The sequence below is a fragment of the Melospiza georgiana genome, chromosome 29 (assembly GCF_028018845.1).
Source record: "Melospiza georgiana isolate bMelGeo1 chromosome 29, bMelGeo1.pri, whole genome shotgun sequence".
NCBI classification, from domain to species: domain Eukaryota; kingdom Metazoa; phylum Chordata; class Aves; order Passeriformes; family Passerellidae; genus Melospiza; species Melospiza georgiana.
This window is the reverse complement of record NC_080458.1, coordinates 6,370,549-6,388,438: the sequence shown is the minus strand read 5'-3', so window position 1 is coordinate 6,388,438 and position 17,890 is coordinate 6,370,549. Positions and strand designations below refer to the sequence as shown.

The 17,890-nt window shown below is 57.4% G+C and overlaps 3 protein-coding genes across 3 annotated transcripts; all 3 read right to left on the bottom strand.

Annotated features, from left to right (window-relative positions):
• Positions 1–85: 85 nt before the first annotated feature.
• Positions 86–1,509, bottom strand: LOC131094546 (cytochrome c oxidase assembly protein COX14 homolog). The gene is made up of 2 exons (XM_058042203.1): positions 1,438–1,509; positions 86–413 (listed from the first exon to the last, which is right to left on the bottom strand). The coding sequence occupies exon 2, from the start codon at positions 403–405 to the stop codon at positions 247–249; it is 159 nt and encodes a 52-aa protein (XP_057898186.1). The 5' UTR covers positions 406–413; positions 1,438–1,509; the 3' UTR covers positions 86–246.
• A 1,661-nt stretch (positions 1,510–3,170) lies between these two features.
• Positions 3,171–7,728, bottom strand: GPD1 (glycerol-3-phosphate dehydrogenase 1). Its single transcript, XM_058042163.1, has 8 exons — positions 7,658–7,728; positions 7,309–7,486; positions 6,776–6,916; positions 6,223–6,361; positions 5,238–5,350; positions 4,864–5,097; positions 4,526–4,632; positions 3,171–4,330 (listed from the first exon to the last, which is right to left on the bottom strand). The coding sequence occupies exons 1-8, from the start codon at positions 7,696–7,698 to the stop codon at positions 4,234–4,236; spliced, it is 1,050 nt and encodes a 349-aa protein (XP_057898146.1). The 5' UTR covers positions 7,699–7,728; the 3' UTR covers positions 3,171–4,233.
• A 1,131-nt stretch (positions 7,729–8,859) lies between these two features.
• Positions 8,860–15,720, bottom strand: SMARCD1 (SWI/SNF related, matrix associated, actin dependent regulator of chromatin, subfamily d, member 1). Its single transcript, XM_058042027.1, has 13 exons — positions 15,406–15,720; positions 15,144–15,331; positions 14,343–14,385; positions 14,136–14,258; positions 13,740–13,862; positions 13,139–13,255; positions 12,719–12,820; positions 12,262–12,423; positions 12,048–12,145; positions 11,456–11,591; positions 11,008–11,130; positions 10,668–10,769; positions 8,860–10,483 (listed from the first exon to the last, which is right to left on the bottom strand). The coding sequence occupies exons 1-13, from the start codon at positions 15,718–15,720 to the stop codon at positions 10,430–10,432; spliced, it is 1,686 nt and encodes a 561-aa protein (XP_057898010.1). The 3' UTR covers positions 8,860–10,429.
• Between the last annotated feature and the right edge of the window lie 2,170 nt (positions 15,721–17,890).

Below are 17,890 nucleotides of genomic sequence, written 5' to 3'. Positions count from 1 at the left end.
ATGGAATGCATCCCTGCCCATGGAAAGGGGGTGGAACAGAGCGACCAATTTATGATTTGGGGGACACCACACATCACCACACTGGCAACTTTAACATGGGTTTTATTGCACTCCATCTGCCTCCCCAGGCCAGGGGGCAGCAGGAAGGTGGGGCTGGGGGCTCCGAGCACAGGCTCAGCTCGTGGGGCTGGTCCCAGCTGTCAGCCCCAGCCCCAGGACAGGCTCAGCCCCAGCCCCAGGACAGGCTCAGCTCTCAGCCCCAGGCGTGCTCTCTCGCTGGCGGCGGTGCTGGAGCATTCTCTGCACACGCACACTGCACAGGTAACCGGCGTACACCGTCAGCAGCATCATGGAGCCCGAGAAGGCCTTGTAGCCAAAGTCTGCCAGCTGCTTTCTGGACACCATGGCTGCACCTGAGAGAGACACACACAATGCCAGGATGGTCAGTGTTGGAACGGACCTGGAGATCGTCCAGGCAGAGTCACCCAGAGCAGGTGACACTGGAGAATGTCCCAGTGTCTCCAGAAAGGAAAACTCCCATGACTCCATGGGGAACTGTTCCAGTGCTCTGCCCCCTTCCATGGAAAGTTCACCCTCATGTTGAGGTAAAACTTCTTGTGGTCTAGTTTATGACTTGCTCCTCATCCTGTTTCTGGGCATCATCAAAGGGGTCTGGCATTATCCTCTGACCCCTTGGAGATATTTATATGTATTAATAAAATCCCATCTCAGTTCTCTCCAGAATAACCAAGGCCAGCTCCCAGTGTCCCCTCAGAGATGCTCCAGATCCCTCAACATCTTTGTGGCCTGCACTGGAGCATCCCCAGCAGCTCCTTGTCTGTCCAGAGCCCAGCACTGGATGCTCACTCTGGCCAAGGGGCAGGATCCCCTCCCTGACCTGCTGGCCCCGTGCATTCCAGGATCCCACCGCTACTTGGGGCTGTTCCTCCGCAGGTGCAGGATCCTGCACTTGCTCTTGCTGACCTTCATTAGGTTATTCTAATAAATCATTACGTTTTTCTTTGCCCCAGCCGGTCGAGGCCCTGCTGGACGGCAGCACAGCCGGATCAGCCACGTTTTGTACCAGCACCAGACCCGCTCAGGGTCCTTCCATCCTTTCATCCGGGTCAGTCACGGACACGGTCGGTCCCTGGTGAGCTCAATGACTACCGGCCCGCAGGAAGGCGGCGGGGAGCGGGGCCGGGAGCGCGGATTCGCGGGTCCCGTCCATCATCCCATCCCATCCCATTCCGTCCCGTCCGTTGCGGTCCGGCCCGATCCGCCCCGGACTCCCTGCTCCCATCCCGTCTGTCCCGGTCTCTCCGGACTCCCCGCTCCCATCCCGTCCGTTCCGGTCTCTCCGGACTCCCCGCTCCCATCCCGTCCGTTCCGGTCTCTCCGGACTCCCCGCTCCCATCCCGTCCGTTCCGGCCTCACCGCTCCGCTCCCGCTCCGCCGCTCTCCCGGCCCCCGTCACGTGGCGCGGGGCAGTCACGTGCCCCGTGTCGTCACGTGTGCCGCGGTCACGTGTGTGTCCCCCCCGAGCGCGGGAAGCGCGCGGTGCCCTCAGCGCCCCCTGGCGGCCCCGCCTCAGTCTCCCCTCAGGGGCCGCTCCCGCCGCCATCGCCGCCACTCGGGTCCCCCGGCGAAGCCCACACGGGCCTCCCTGCCCGACGGAACCCGCGGGCCGAGGGCCCTCAAGGGACAGTCCTTGACCACGCGTGCATGGGGCCGAGGCTGTCCCGGCCGTGCTGCATCCCTGAGGCTCAGCGGCGCGGTGCCATCCCGACCATCACGGTGGCTTCACAACGGTTCTAGTGACATCCTGAGGGTCCCACTGCCATTCCAAGGACCCTGGTGCGTGCCCAGGACCCCAGTGTGCCCCCAGCCCAGAGCCCCCTTCCCAACAGGCTGCGTTCCCCCAGGTCCCCTCCTGTTCCCTCAGGTCCCCTCACTCCTGTCCCCCCTGTGGCAGCTGCTCCCCTCCCGGAGCTCCTTTCCAGCCTTTGAGCTCTGCTGTCCCAGCCCTGCTCTATCCGGGGCTCCCTCAAGCTCCAAAGCTGCCAGGGTTACTCTTTCTCCCCTCCTCATCCATCTTTCCCCCAGCAGCAGCTCCCAGGACTGTGGCACTGGGATGTGCTGAGCCTGCAGAACATAATTCCAAATGGCAAAGGGAAGACTTTTTATAGCTCGGGACATCCAGCTCCAGTGTGGTGTGTTTAAAAGTGAGAGATCATTGGAGACCTGGGACCCTCAGCAAGGGTTTGCAGCGATTTGGGCACTTCAGGGTCAAAGAAACATGGACAGGGAGGATGCACAAAGCATTTCCATCGCAGAGGAGCTCTCAGCTAAACACAAATCCGTGCTGGATTCTGCTGCAGGTGCTGACAGGAGTTTGCAGAGCTCAGGGACCCTCTCTCCTGCATGAGCTTCGTATCCAAACACTTGGATTCCTTGAAGCCCTTGAAGACAAAGAGAACTAGAAGTGGTGCCAGCCCTGCAGGAACACGCTGGACTTCCTTTATCCTTCCTCCAAGCTCAATAAAGCTCCTCGGCAGAGGAAGCCGTGTTGGCTCCCCCCACACGACAGTTCTGCTGAATTTAAAGGTCGCGGAGTGCCTGCTGAGAAAACGTGGCTAATAAAAGGCACAGAAACAAGTGCAGTGCCAACAGATTAAATTCCCCTTGTAAGACACCGAGCAGAGGGTTCAGAGCCCTGGAAAGGTCACTCAGTACGGGGCTCCTTTAAAGACACACAGGGACGAGGCGAGTCTGGGAAAAGCAGCTGGGAAGAGATGAATAAAATCTCACAGCGTGTCCTGGGAAGCCCCAAACGTCAGAGGGAAGGAGGCCTGGGGTGTTTGGGGCACAGTGCAGTCCTGGCCTGGCTCCTGCTGGCCCCAGGTGAGGGCTCTGGACCCAGCTCAATGTTGCAATCCCAACCCACCATAGTCCTACGGCCAAATTTTAATCCTGGAACCGTTGCTGAGACAAAGCAAGTGGGACACTGTGTGACCTTGGGGCTAAAGAGGACCTACAGGGACGTTCTTGCTGTTTCTGGGACAGCACAGGAGGGTGCAGAGCCAGGAGGGAACGGGCAGTGCCCTGTTCTGAGCACTCAGCAAGTCCAGCAGGCACCAACCCAGCAACAGTGATGCACTGGGAGCATCTCCCATCTCCTCTCCATGTTTATTGTTATTTCAAAGGAACACTGCTAGTCAGAGACCCCTTGGCTCTGGGATTTGAAGGGGGAGAACAGGGAGCCTTGCAGCATTCCAGCCTTCCAGCCCAGGTAGGATCAGTGACTGCTGGACACTCTGGCCTGAGCAAACAGCTCAGAGGGGCAGAAGGACATGTGGCACCTGTCCGGACAAGGGGCAAATTTCACAGGCTCAGTGTCAGGCCCAAGACCTCTGTTCTGTCCTGGGATGTTGGACATCTCCATGTACCTGTTGTGGATCATATGCCAATTCCTGCCCCCATGCCAGAGGGCAGCTTGCAGCATCCCCACATGAGGGAAAGTGTGAGACCTCCTTCCTCCTGTGACAACAGGGGAGCTCCCCCGGGCTGGGGCCAGGTCTGATGGAGAGAGAAAAAGCTCTAAACAAGCTCCAGCGTGTCCCTGGGTCAGCAGGAGCAGCTGGAGGAAAGCAGCACATGGCTGGGTGGCAGGGAATGCCATTGTCTGTGCTGGTGCTGCTTAGAAAGATCCTCAGTGCCTTTGGAAGTCCTGAGAGCTCCACTCAGCAGGTGGAGCCTGGCAGGGGACTGTGCCCTCTCCACCAGACAGGGAATGCAAAAGCAGCAGCAGGTAGGGAAGAGCTGGTGTCACCCGTAGGGGCTAAGAAGGAAGACTTGGGACACTTGTTTTCCCTGCCAGGCAGTGCCCAGCCCTTATCTATCAGGATGGCCTGGCAGAGTCCTTCCCAGAGCTGAATCCACTGTGAGGAAGTGGAAGGAGGAAGATGCTCAGCCCTGCTCAGGGCAAACCTTGGCAGCAGCAATTAAATGAGCCCTTCAAAGAGAGGAAGAGGTCAGCAGGTACCTCTGTGCCAGGCTCAGTGTCCAGGGCAGTGTCTGGGGCTGGGGAAGGGAACCTCTGCTCTTCCAGCAGTCTGCAGAGGCTCCCAGGAGACCCAGACTCCTTCCAAGGCTGTGGCAGCAGATGAGGTTGGTGTGGGCAGGAGCTCTCAGCACATCTCAGCAGGACCTGTGCTCTGCAGGCAGAGCCCCTTACATGTGCTCAGGGTGGTTCTGCAGACACGTGATGAAGTCGGTGACAGGTTTGCCCTCGTAGCAGATCTGATACACAGCCGTGAAGAGGGGGAACCTGTGGGCAGACAAAGAAAGTCACCCCAGATGGCAGAGTAAGAGCACCTCGACTTCTGTCATGGCATGCAGGAGCAGGTGGGCCAATGGCACTGTGCCCCATCCAACAGGCCACTCCTGCCCAGCTTTCCCCTCCTGCTGCTCCTGAAAAGGCCCCAGCCCTACCCCAACAAAGCACAGAGATTCCAGCACTCACTTCTCCACTGCATTCTTGCTCTTGAGGATTCGATGCAGCTCAGCAGATGTCTGGGGACCCTGCAGCTTCTGCCCATTCAGCATCTCCTTCTCCAGCTGCTCGATGGACTGAAACAACACAGCAATGAGGAGCTGGAGCTGCAGCCCTGCTGCTGCACCACGTTCCTGCCCTGGAGCTGGGCTGCAGCACTAGCCAAGCACAGGCAGATCCCACAGGGAACCTGCTCAGTGTCCATCCACCCTGTGGGTGAATTTTTCCTGCTCTCCCACCTAAATCTGCGCTGACCCAGCTTTATCCACACACTTTTATCAGTGTGAGCCACTCCCAGCTCTGCTCACCTTCCCAGTCTTGGCAAAAGCCTCGGCCACCTTGCGGTTGCGGCCCCCGTAGCAGGTGGTGATGAGGTCGGCAACGCCGCAGCTCTCCAGGAAGGTGGAGGAGGTGACAGGGCCCTTGCAGAAGAGTTTGGCAAAGCCAATCATCTCCATCAGGCCCAGGCGGATCACAGCAGCCTTGGTGTTGTCACCGTAGCCAAGCCCATCACAGAAACCGGCCCCGACAGCCACCACATTCTGGAAAACAGTGCCAATGTGATGTGGAGGGATTTGTTCCCAACAGAGCTTGGGGCTTGGCTGTGTGATCCCACTGGCTGCTGCCAGTGCCCACCATCCCTCCTCCCCCAGCTCCCTGCAGAGCTCCAGGCTCTGCTCACCTTGAGAGCCCCACAGATCTCTACAGTGTCAGCTTCCTGCACCACCGACACGCGGAAGTTGGGGGTCTGCATCAGGTCCTTCAGCATCTGCCCGTGCTTCATGTTCTTGCAGCCTGAGGAGACAAAGGGACAAGGAAGAAGATGATGGGGAAGATCCATAAGGTAGGTCCATGCTCTCCTGAAGGTCATTCAGTGAGAGGAACCTATTGCCCAACCAATGTTGCAAAACAGTTGCAGGTCCACACAGAGTCAGGCACACACTGCCTGACAGATAAGCAATGTTCAACTTTGACATTCCCAGAACACAGGGGACAATCCATGCTGCTGTCACGCAAGACAGAAATGACTTTCTGAATACTCAGTAGGTTAAAGGCACCTTCAAAGGTTGTAAATTTGGGGTTGCAGCTTTCTGTCCTGGTTGTCCCTGCAGGGCCCTGTGTGCTCACAGGGGTTGTGGGCTCTGCTCCACCTCCCCAGCCTCCTGCCCAGTGTGTTTGCTGTTGTTTAATAAAACAACACTTTGAATGCCACAACTTCTGACCCAGCAAATGGTTCTGTTTGTCTTGGCTTTGTGCACAGTCCACAACAGTGTGGAGGGTGTTGGAACTGTCGCCAGATGAACTTACAAGCAGCCCTGGCTGGCAATAACGTGAGATCCAGGTGGGCATCCTGTGAAGCCCAAGGAAATTAGGGATGGAAATTACTCCTAAAAGGCCTCTTGTTGCCCACCTCTTTAATTTGTGCCAGGCAGCTGCCTGATGCTGGCTCCATGCTGGCAGGAACTTTTAGCTGCACAACTCCATTGTTAATGAAGCGAGTGATCCCATCACAAACCCTGGGAATGAGCTCAGCCAGCTCCTATGGAGCCTCCAGGGAACAGGGCCAGTTCACCCAAGGCAGCAGGAGTTTGAGCTGCACCATACTCTGCCCTTTGCCTCTCGCTGCTAGTCACAAATGGAAGCTCTTAATGAGGAGGGCTCCTTACCAATGGTGGTTTCACAGAACTTCTCTTCTGCCACTTCATTGGCAATATTGGCCCCCATGAGCACGTTCATTTCTATTCCCAGTTTCTCATGGATGATGTCTGAGATCAGCCTCAGCCCATCTGGTCCTTCATCCACGCCCTGGGGGACAGCCAGGGACAGAGATCACAGCATCAATTACACTGGGATAGATCTCTAAGGGTATTGAGTCCAGCCTTTGACTGAACACCACCTTGCCAACCAGACAATGAGCAGCTGCCCCTCCTGGACACCTGCCCTGCACCCAATCCTGCCATTCCCTGTGCTGCAGTGCTCTGGCTGATCCTGATGTGCAGAGCTGTGCCCTGCTCCTCTCAGCACTGAGATCCCCCTTATACCCTCACCCTTCTCCCCCAACACCTCCAAATCCCCACAAAGACTCTGCCCCCACTTCCCTTCTTCCCCACTGCCCATTTCTGTTCCAAAATCCCTGGATTCCCTCAGCAGCCACTCCAGGCTGCTTCCAGCTCCCCTTCCTTGGCCCCACACCCTGGTTAGTGCTGCTCCTGCTCCCACCTTGATGAGTGACATCCCAATGGCCTCTTTCTTCACGTGGCCCTTGAGCTGGTCACAGACTTTGCCGATGAACTGGTGGGGCACCACGAACAGGAGGACATCAGCCCCTGCACAGGCTTTGAGCAGGTCTGGCTCTGCCACCTGAATAGAGCGTGACTGTTGTTAGGGGCTGGGAGGATGGATGGCAAGGAAGGGCCCAAAGCCACCATGCCGAGGTTCCTGCCAGCAGAGGGGCTGGTGGGATGATCCCAGAGCAGAGGGGATGATGCCAGCTCAGAGGCAGCCACATGGCCTCCAGCCCAGCCTGTGGGATGCCAGAGCAGGGTCAAAGGTGGGCAGTGAGAGCAGCCAGGGCTGCAGCTCATCCAAGCACAGATGAAGGTCAGTGGGAGGGCATAACTGAGCCCCGCACAGCCCGCTGCATCCCCTGCTTCACAGCCGGGGTTCCAGCAGCCCCCCAGAGCTGCTGGCCTCTCTCCAAAGCCTGGCCATCAGCTCTGCCCCTCGAGACACTGCTGGCAGCCCACACTCACCACGTTGGGGGGCAGCTTGTGCCCCGGCAGGTACTTGACGTTCTCGTGCTCTGTGTTGATGATGTCCGTGAGCCGCCGGCCGCCCACCTCCTCCTCCAGCACCCACATGTTCACCTGGCTCTCGAAGCTGCCCAGCCGAGCTGTGTTGCTGCCGGCGATCTTGGCGATGGCCGAGCCCCTGCGAGGGCAGAGGGTGGCTGTGGCTGTGGGCACCGGGGAGCCCAGGGCACCACAGGTGACGCTGTGCCCTGCAGGAACGAGCACGGCTGGCACCGGCTGCCGAGGGGGGACAGGGCAGGACAGGGACCGCGCTGCGCCCGCCGAGGGGAGCCGGGCGCCCGGCGCTCACCAGTTGCCAGAGCCCACGACGCAAACCTTCTTGCCACCCATGGTGCCGGGAGCGGGGCACTGCGGGCTGGGAACCCGCCCCGGCTATTTCAGGGCTGCCCGGAGCAGGGGCGGCCCCGGCCCGCCCCCGGCCCCGCCTCGCCCCGGGGCCCCGGGCACCGCTCCGTGAGCGGCAGGTGCAGAGCGCTGCCCTGGAGCAGCTCAGAGCCCCCAGAACCAGGAGCCACAGAATCACGGAGTATTCTGAGATGGAAGGGAGCCTCAAAGACTGGGGAGTCCAAGCCCTGGCCCTGAGCAGGACACCCCAACAATCCCACCCTGTGCCTGACAGCGTTGTCCAAACACCCTTGAGCTCTGGCAGGGTCAGGGTTGTTGTGACCATTCCCTGGGGAGCCTGTTCGGTGCCTGAGAACTTTTGGGGAAAATACCCTTTTCCTAATATCCATCCTATCCCCCCTGACACAGCTCCAGCCTTTCCCCAGGGTCCTGACACTGTCCCAGAGCACAGGGATCAGACCTGTCCCTCTGCTGCCCCTTGTGAGGAAGCTGCAGACCCCTTGGTAGGGCACTCACCAAGCTGACTTGTGATTGCTGAGCCTTTGTGCAGAAAAGCTTTTCATTGTCCCCCTCTTGCTTAAAAGTGCCATTTTCCCCCCAAAGAAGGAGCAGGAACCACCTGGTGCAGCCTTTCCCCTTCACAGAGGATCCTTCCCTTGCCCCAGGGGCTCCCAGGTCTGCAGCAAAGCAGTTACATTCTATAAACAAGCAGGGTGAAGAAAATAAATCCCCTTCTGCATAATTTTAAACCTTGCATGTAAACTGTACTTCAGTTTCCTTCAAATTCTGCCCTACTCCCTTGGGCACAATCCAGGCTGCCACAATCCAGCCAAGTGGACACGAGGCAGTTCAGGATTTATTAGCACGGGCCACTGGATTTCCAGTTTTGCTCAAGTTACTTTGTTTACCACAAAAGCACTTTGCAAAGGCTTAGCAGAGTCTGCAAGCTGGGAGATGCCTCCATGAAGGGCTCGCTATAAAAGGCCAAAATATGAAGAACATTTTCTCTCCAGTCACTTAACCCCGTTGGCTTTGAGGAGAAGAAGAAAGCAGAGATAATGGTGTCCCTTCCCTGGGAGCCACCAGGCTCATCCCCCATGGCAGCTGGGAGAGTGCAAGCTGTCAGCATGGAAGGAGGAGGACAGCTTCCTTCACAGGAGTCTTTTATTAAAACTGGGTGACGTCTACAAGGATACAGTACAAAAAAAAAAATTTGGTCCATGGAAAAAACCGTAATACTCAGTTAAGAAAAGCAGTTACTCTGCAACAGCTACGTTTGCCTATGTAGGACTCAGCATCCCTCCTGTGGGAGTACCCTGAGGAATCAGGGGCTGCTTCTCCAGCACCAAGACCTTCACCCCAGTACCACGGAGGAGCATTTCAGAAGGGCAAAGGAGAGGGGAAGTCGAGAGTCTATTACTCACAGACATGTAGTAACACAGACACAAGGAGTAGTAGGGCCACCCAGGTGCTCCAACTCACAGCAGCCTCCCCAGCCACACGGAACTGGGTGAGTGCTCATCAGTAACATGATCCTGCAGCTATTCCAAGAGTCAGACCAGCTTTGAGTCCATTTGCATTATAGTCCCGAGCACAAACACTGGGATTGGAGTGAAGAGGAGCTATTTCATTCTCCTAAGCCTGACCACCAGCACCTCATTCCAAGAGGAGGCATCGGGGCTGCTACTCCTCACAGTGGAGAAAATCTATTTGTACATTCCTGAACCATGCTGGGCCCTATGGCAGCCCCACAGCCTAAACTTGACTAAAAACCACAGGAGCTTCAGCATGGAAACACCTGCTAACTCACATATGCTTGGAAAAATGTCCATTTCCAAGGACCGTCCTGTCCTTGGACCCACACGAAGGAGCCTCTGGTCCCCACAGTAAGTGACAACTGTCCTGAAGGAATGAGCCTACAACACTGTCCCTGCAGAATTCCAGGCAGCTGCTCCATCTCCTCTCCCTGCTCCAGGGAACACGAGCAGCCACGTGGTTTGCTGGAAGCCACTGGTAGGTGTTCGAAGTGCAGAGCTCTGCATCACTCCAAGGCTTCCACATCCCTGCAGGAAGCCAAGGCCTTGTCTCCCTGTGATCCCAGCCCAGGACAGTCCATCAGGGAACACGCAGGGAATGGGGCAGGGAGAAGGGAAGAAGCAATTCTCTGTACAGTTCAGGAACTTCCTCAAGGAGAAGAGTGACCTATGAGGCAGCCCAGTGCAGCAGCACCCTCTGAGGAGGGGGTGAGGGCAGGGAGGTATGTCAGCTCATGGCATCCTGCCCACAACAGCGCCTGGCACGGGCTGTAAAACGTGGCAGGGAAGAGCCCAGCCACACCTTAGAGCAGAGCCAGGCTTCAGAGCCAGCTCTGAGTGCCCAACCAGACGCCGGTTGGGGAGGAATGGGCTTGAGAGAAGGCTCTGAGTCACTCTGGCTACCGGGGACACTACGGGCAGTGCAGAGTCATGGGGATGCTCGTGGAAGCCTTGGGACTGACAAGGCAACAGTCAGGAAGAAAACCAGGTAGAAATGTGTGCTCGTTGGAGCCTGTCTGCTTGCCCCAGGTGTCCCGGACTTGCCCCTGCAGGGACAATGCCAGGATGAATAGCGTGGGCCTCGCTGCCAGAGTGGGATTCGGTGAGCTGGAACAGAGAGCTCTGCAGCTCTGTCTCCACAAACAGCTGTGATGCTTCTGCCTGGGGAGGAGCAGAACAGCCTATGTGTTCCGGATGCCCAGGGCCTGCTCCAGTTCCTGCCGTCTCTGCTGCACCTGCACGAGGAGCAGAATTGCAGCATTAACACCCTCAGGTGGTGCAGCACCAAGTCAACATACAGCACCAGCTGGGAAAGGGTGAGCTCAAACCAGGACCAAGATGCAACCACCACCTCCCCCCAGCACTGTGTGCCCCAGGGAGTGCCAGCACAGAGAGGGACCCCAGCCTGGGCACGCTCACCTTGGAGTAGAAGTATCGGCACACGGCTTCCTGCGCCCACGGCTGGAAGTAGAACTCGGCTCTGCGCTCCTCCTCGGGATTCCCAACGACATCAGTCATTGTCTGGCAGCACAAAGGCACAACAGCTCAGTGAGTGCAAAAGCTCTGCTGTGCTGAGCAAACCCACCCCCTTCCCTTTCCTCACACACATCTCAGTGCACTCAGGTCAGCTTCTTACACTTGACTCAAATCCCAGCCTCGCTTTCCAAGGAGGAAATTGCCTCCTTCTCTCTGTGGGAGCTCATTCTAATGAGGGAAGCGTGTGAACTGGACCACCTTCCACACAAGACAAAGCTTCTACCTTCAAATCCCGGCACTGGGACTGGAGCCAGTCGTTGATGAAGCCCTGAGGATCTCGGGCAAAGCTCAGCATGAACTCGCGCTGTGTCTTCAGCTGGTTGATGGTCTCAATTGTTTCATGGATCTGAGGGAGACAAACACAGAATGGAACTGCTGAACAGGAGAGAAGTCAGAAACATCAAGGCATCCAACACATGAAGGCAAATTCTTACACTCTCTAGTTAACTTATACTTACCAGGATGTTCAGCTCCCAGTTTCCTGCTCTCTAAATATTACCAATTTTCCCATAGACTTGTTGCTTTAAAAATTACATTACCAGGTACAACCATGTTTGTAAACACGGCTCATCCCACTGCAGCTTCCAAACACCAGAGCACTCCTATCCTGTGACCAGAGACACATCCCTGCCCAGCAACAAGGAGAGCAGACCTGAAGGAGCTTTTCCTACCTTGTTATCCAGAGCAGCAATTTCCTGTTGACTGGCTGTGGAGAGCAGAAAGGAATTCATCTGAGTTTTCAGGGTATCGTCCACCTCCACGTCAATGTCATAGCAGGCTGTTTTCTTCTGGTCATTTGGGTCAACACTGGGGACATCCACAAGAAGCCAAAATCAGGGAACAGCTCCAGAAAGAAGGCAAAATCTGGGACCAGTTTAAGAAAGCAGCAAATGCAGCTCCTCTGGGATGCTGCAACAAACAGACTGCAGGCAGGCACAGGCACAAGCCATGCCACTGTCAGCCTCAGCCCCAAAAGCAGCTAAAGCCCACAGATGGCTTTGCAGCAAAATAAAAGAATGATTGCTCCATGAAGGTTTCTATGCACAGCAAAGGACAGCAGGGATGTGGGAGTGCCTTTGGAAGAGGGAGGTGGTAATGAGAGAGGCGGCTGCTCTTGTACAAAGGAACAGTGACAGGCAACATGGGAACTGCTGCTGAAAATCAGGACACAGCACATTGTCTTCCCAGCTAGCCTCATCCATCCCTCCCTCCCACTCCTTCCACTCCTCCCTGGAAACAGGAACTGCCGTGCAGCAGCCTCACCTGATCACATGATTGATGATGATGGGCTCGGGGGGCATCAGCAAGGCATGAAGCCTTTGTGGGATCTCCGAGAACTTCATCCGCTGCGACTCAAAAATCTGTGACAGAGACAGGGCTGGGGGAGGAGCAGGGGCTCGCTGCAGCCACCCCCGTGGGGGCTGCCCACGCTGGGAGCTGCTCCAGCTGCTGCTGCTCCAGCCCTGCCACTGCTCACCTGCTGCAGGTACTTGTCACAGATGACAAACTCCCGCTCGTGGGGGTCCTGCAGCTTGTGGGTCTTGATGTACTGCCACAGGGCCTGGATGATCACGGGCCGGGTCTGCGTGTGGATGCCCAGCAGCCGAGCCAGGCGCGGGTCCAGCTTGAACTGGGGAGGCTGAACAAAGAGCACCGAGAGGTGAGGCAGCCCAGACACAGGCAATGCTGCATGCCCAGCACTGCTGCTCCCAGCATGCAATCGTGGAATGGTTCGGGTTGGGAAGGACCTTAAAGAAATCTCATTCCACCCCCTGCCATGGCCAAGGGCACCTTCAACTATTCAGGATTGCTCCAAGCCCTGTCCAACCTGGCCTTGGGCACTTCCAGGGATCCAGGGGCAGCCACAGCTTCCCTGGCAGTTGTGCCAGGGCCTCACCACCCCCAGAGGGAGGAATTTTTCCCTACTGTGCTACCTGGTAATCCAGCATCAGCAGGACAGTGCAGCGCACGTTCACATCCCCCGGCCTCTTCACCTGGAAGCCGTCTGTCTCCTGAGTCGTTGCAGTCCTGTGCCACTGGAACATGAGAGGGAATTCAGAAACCCCCCAAACATGATTCCCCCTGCTCCTGTTGCTGGGCACCCAAAAGCTTTGCCAGTAAATCCCACCCAGCTAGAGAAATCTCCAATTCTTCCTACTTAGAGTTTAAACAAGAGTCAACACATTTGTTCTGACCTTCATCAAGTGAGAGGAAAAGCCAAAGTGAGAATTCAAGAGCTCCTGGCTCCCAGGAGCCTCAAGGATTCCCACCTCCCATGTTGTAAATGACACACAAACCCCACCTGCTGAAACACCAACCCACTTTTAGAGGAAACACAGCAAAAAGCAGCTCACCTCTACTAGGTGATTGTCAGGGCCATACAGGTCTTTATCAAGTTCAATGACCAGAGATTTAAAGAAGGACGAAAATTTCCTTTTCTGCTTGGTGGCATCATATTTGGACAGAGCAGACTGCAAGCAACACAGGGAGGAAGAGGGTTAGGGCAGCAAGTCTCAGCACTCAAGCACAGCCACCGTGCACGACAGCTCCTGTAAGTTCTGACCACCTGAATTCACCAACGTGTGCTCAAAAATCGAGTTTCCAAGTGAGAAAGGGAAAGACTGGAGTTAAAGATGAGCTCGCAGGAGTTAAACCCCTCAGCAGTTACGTACAATGCCAGTGCCCTGGTTCTCAGAGCTGGGGACACAAGTGCCACTGAGCTGCTCTCACCAGTGATTCTCACAACTCTAAGAACTTTGGACAACTCATGTCCTGCCATGGGGACACCCATCGGTCTGCAAGCTGGGCTCTCGGTCTCGTCACCATCAGACTCCTTGGAAAACAGAGATGAAGGAGGATATCAAGCCCCAGCTGTGCTCTCGGACACTAGGAAACTGGTTTTACTGCCAACTCCAGACCCACAGTCCCCTCTGAGGTTGGGTATTTCCCACTTACATCCTCCAACAGCCGTCCTTCCACCCGGAGCTCCCAGGAGGCGACGGTTCCTTCGCCGTCCTCCGCGTCCGACTTGGCGGGGTTGAAGGTGTTGGAGATAAAAATACGCAGCTTTCGCTTTTGCTAGGAGGAAAAACATCAGCTAATTAATAATCAGTTAATTCTCCTGCACAGGGCCAACTGTGCTGCAGAGGCTTTGCTAAAACTGAGCTCAATGCTCTCAGCTGCCTCACATTCCCCTCCTCCTGGAGCACACAGCGAGGACAGAGGAGCTGCTGGTCCCAGTCCTTGGGAGCCCTGATTTGCCACACTCACAGCACACAGCCCTTCAGTGCCCTCCTGCTGCCTGAACTCAGGAGCCTGCAGAGCCTGGATACAAGGCATGGACCCCCCTACCTTGATGGGGCGTTTCAGAGCCTCCTGGATATCCAGGCGCTTCCTCATGATGGTCTGGTCCAGCTTCCTCTCGAAGGCCAGCAGGTCCATGTAGGCCTGGGATTCAGGCACGAGCTCACGGATCTGTGGCCAGGCAAGGATGGAAATGCCCATCAGCTCCCCAGGCAGCCTCACCTCCCCCCGAGCCCCTCCCCGTGTCCCACTCACCCGCTGTGGGAGGATTTTATCTGCCATCTTCTTCTTCTTGGCACTGACAGGGGCAAGAGGCAAAGGAGGTGTGAAAATGGGAACAGCTCTGGGTACAAAAAATCACAAACCTGCAGCTCCCCAGTTAGCTGGGGAGTATGGCTCAGTGTGGCTAACTGGTTATCTCAATGCTCCCCACCCCTCTGAGCACTCACAAAGGGAATTACAGCTGTTGGAATGCGGTTTCATCCCTTGGGAAGGAGGACCTCACAAAATGCCCACACCAAGTGATCCTCCTGCCTCAATGAACTTTGGATTGGCTTTTCCAGGAACAGCATTTGAATCCAGCATGAATTTCATTCTCAATAGGGCATCACACCAGGATGCAGGCATGTGACATAAACTCAGCCCTGCCCAGTGTTGTCCTCCAGTGCCAGGGGAATGCACAAGGACCTGACAGGATCCTTCAGCCCCTAAATGCTGAAGGATGGCTGAGAACTCCAGAATCCTTGAGGCTGGAAAAGCCCTTCCAGACCCTTGACTCCAACCTGTGCCCGATCCCCACCCTGTCACCAACCCAGACCACTCAGTGCCACATCCATCGTTCCTTGAAAACCTCCAGGGATGGGAACTCCACCACCCTCCTGGGCAGCCCCTTATAAAGTCTCGCAATTTCCATGAAAAAATTCCTCCCGAACCCCACGACAGCCAGGGGATGTTGCTTTCGCCCCGAGATGCTCCCATTGTCCGGGATGTCCCCGTTAGCCCGGGATGTCCCCGTTAGCCCGGGATGTGCCCTCTCCCCGTGCCCCCGTTCCTTACTTGTGGTTGCGGTTGGGCACCGCCTGCGGCTGCACCTGCTGAAGCTGCTGCGGCGCCGGCCGCTTGCGAGCCTGGTCCAGCCCGGCCTGCGCCAGCGCGGGCCGCACGGCTGGGCTCCCGCCGTACCCGGGAGGACCCATGGCCGGGCCCTGCGGCGCCAGGCGGCCGCCCGGCAGCATCCCGGGGCGCTGCGGAGAGAACAGAGCCGGTCAGCGCCCGCCGAGCCCGGCCCCGCGCCCCGCCCCGCGCCGCCCCGCCTCACCGGGTAGGCGGCTCCGGGCAGCGGCGAGCGGTACAGGCCCTGCCCCGGCGCCGGGCCCATGCGCACCGCCCCGCCCGGCGCTCCCGGGCCCAGCGCGGCCCCGGGCGCGGCCCCGGCGCCGCCGCCGCTCGCAGGCCCCGACTGGAACCCGGCCCGCGCCGCCATCTTGTCTCGCACAAAGGGAGCGGAACCGGAAACGGCCGCGCAGGGCGCGCGGAGCGCCGGGGAGGAGCCGCCCGCGCCCGCCGCCCGCAGCGCCCCCTGGCGGACGGGAGGAACGAGCGGCGGGGATGCGAGATTGGGGATCGGGGACATTGAGGGGTGGGATTGGGGTGCGGGATGGTCCCAAACGCTGGGAGGGGTTGGGGGGTATCAGTCCCCGCTCCTCGGCCGTGATGACAGCCCTTGTTCCCTGGTGCTGGAGCCTCCCTTGCTCCGGGATGTGCTCAGAGAGAGGTGGATGCGCGTTTCGCAGGGATGGAGGGCTCTGATGTGCAGGTGGGGCAGTGCCACCCCTCACCTGAGCTGCCCTCCTCGTTCAGGAGGAATTTCTCCATGGAAAGGGTGTGAGGAGCTGCCCTGGGAGGTGGTGGAGTCGCCATCCCTGGAGGTGTCCAAGGAACAGCTGGACGTGGCACTCATGGTGCTCTGATGGGGGTCACTCACAGTTTGGACTTGGTGATCTTTTCCAGCCTCAGGGATTCTGGGATCTTAGGGATGAAATTTATGGGGAAAACAAATGACCATGGATGGGCCCAGTTTGTGCAGGTTCGGGCAGAGGAAAAGGATTCCTGTCTCCCCTGGGGTTCCTCCAGAGCAGGAGGTTGGAGTTAAAGGCCACTTTCTGCAAGTATTAACATTAAGTTGCTTCTCCCTGAAGCAGTTTCCTGTGCTCAGAGAGAAAAGGGACACAAACCCAGTCAGCATTAATCCATGGAAAAAGCCAAGTGCGCAGTCACACCACGAGTATTAATTAAAAAATTAATGATGATCATCTGATGAGCGCTGCCTGCAGCCTGGGGGTCCCAGCACAGGGAGGATGAGGAGCAAGTCAGGAGGAGGCACCAGGATGATCCAAACGATGGAGCAGCTCAGCTGGGAGGAAAGGCTGGGAGAATTGGGATGGTTCAGCCTGGAGAGGCTCGGAGTGACCTCATTGTGCCTTTCCTCCTTTCTCCTGCCCCGAGGGTTTGGTGGAACAGCTTTGGAAATGCCTCCCCTGCACCTGCCGGTGGCTCCATGGAAACTTTGGTGCCCAGCCAGCCTGGCTCTGGCTGCAGGACAGCAGGACAGCAGCACCGGGGCCGTGCCATTGTCCCTCAGCTCCTGTTACCCTGGCAGCCAGCGAGGGGAGAATGGGAATTCTGGCCCACGAGGGGAGGTGGTGGAATCTCGGGATCTCCACAGAGCCTGAGTGGGCTGAGTGTCTCCATGGGCTGAGGCTCCCTGGATCTGAATGGGCTGAAGGTCCCCAGATCTCAAATGAGCTGAGGCTGCCTGGATCCTGATCAGGGTGAGGATCCCAAACAGCTTCAGATCTCAAATAAGCTGAGATTCCCTGGATCCCGATCAGGGTGAGGCTGCCTGGATCCCAACAGCTTCAGATCCTGAACAGGCTGAAGGTCCCCAGATCTCAAATAAACTGAGATTCCCTGGATCCCGATCAGGGTGAGGATCCCAAACAGCTTCAGATCTCAAATGAGCTGAGGCTCCCTGGATCCTGATCAGGGTGAGGATCCCAAACAGCTTCAGATCCTTCAGAGCAGACTGCAGGTCCCCAGACCCCAAAGAGCCTGAAGCCCTACATCAGGCTTCACCAGCAGCAGGCTGATGTTCCCATCCCCATCCTGCTGCCCCACGATGCTCTGATGGACACGCTGGACACTTGTGCCTGCAAGAGCAGCGTTTGCTGCCCATCCCGGCGGTACCTGCTGCATTCCAGGGGAACTGCAGAGCTGTGCTGCCCCTGGGGCTCCCACACCTCCCCTGAGCCCTCGGGAGCCCTGAGCAGTGACAGATGGACGGGGTGACCTGCTCGCAGCACAGCCAGCAGCTCCCGCGGGGATTACGGCTGCCGGAGCCGGGGGTGCTGCGGGCACGGCTGGGCTGTGATTAATTACCCGCGTTCATTAACGCCCTCCTGGCCCCCTTCTCCTTCCAATCCCACCCCCTGGCCTTTGCAGCTCCAGCTCTGGCCGGGAAGAGCCAGAGTGGGGTGAGAGCGTTCTCGTTGAGATGCAGAACTGCATTTCTGCCATTTCCAGGAGCCAGGGGACACGGTCGGAGCCAAGGGACCGGGGGGAGGATGGTGTGGGTGTGCGTTGGCATTTCAGCCTTCCCTGCCCACTCCCACTCCCTATTATTCAGTCTCCATGGAGCCCTGAGGGCTTTTTTTGGATGCCCACTGCTGGATCTGCTCTGTTGTTACTATTGCTCTTTGTAGCCGGAAATTTTTAGGACAAAAGGTGTGTGTTGTATTTGGGTT

Bases quoted from the DNA above. Each gene is read 5' to 3' on its own strand.
- SMARCD1 (XM_058042027.1), bottom strand. From the start codon at position 15,720: ATGTCCCCGATCCCCAATCTCGCATCCCCGCCGCTCGTTCCTCCCGTC. The intron at 13,256-13,739 runs GTAAGTGGGAAA...TGTTGCTTGCAG, and splicing joins AAGGACGGCTGTTGGAGGAT to TCTGCTCTGTCCAAATATGA. The intron at 10,484-10,667 runs GTGAGCGTGCCC...CTCCTCGTGCAG, and splicing joins GCCGATACTTCTACTCCAAG to GTGCAGCAGAGACGGCAGGA.
- GPD1 (XM_058042163.1), bottom strand. From the start codon at position 7,698: ATGGGTGGCAAGAAGGTTTGCGTCGTGGGCTCTGGCAACTG. The intron at 6,917-7,308 runs GTGAGTGTGGGC...CGCTCTATTCAG, and splicing joins ACAAGCTGCCCCCCAACGTG to GTGGCAGAGCCAGACCTGCT. The intron at 4,633-4,863 runs GTGAGCAGAGCT...GTGTTGTTTCAG, and splicing joins CTTTTGCCAAGACTGGGAAG to TCCATCGAGCAGCTGGAGAA.
- LOC131094546 (XM_058042203.1), bottom strand. From the start codon at position 405: ATGGTGTCCAGAAAGCAGCTGGCAGACTTTGGCTACAAGGCCTTCTCG.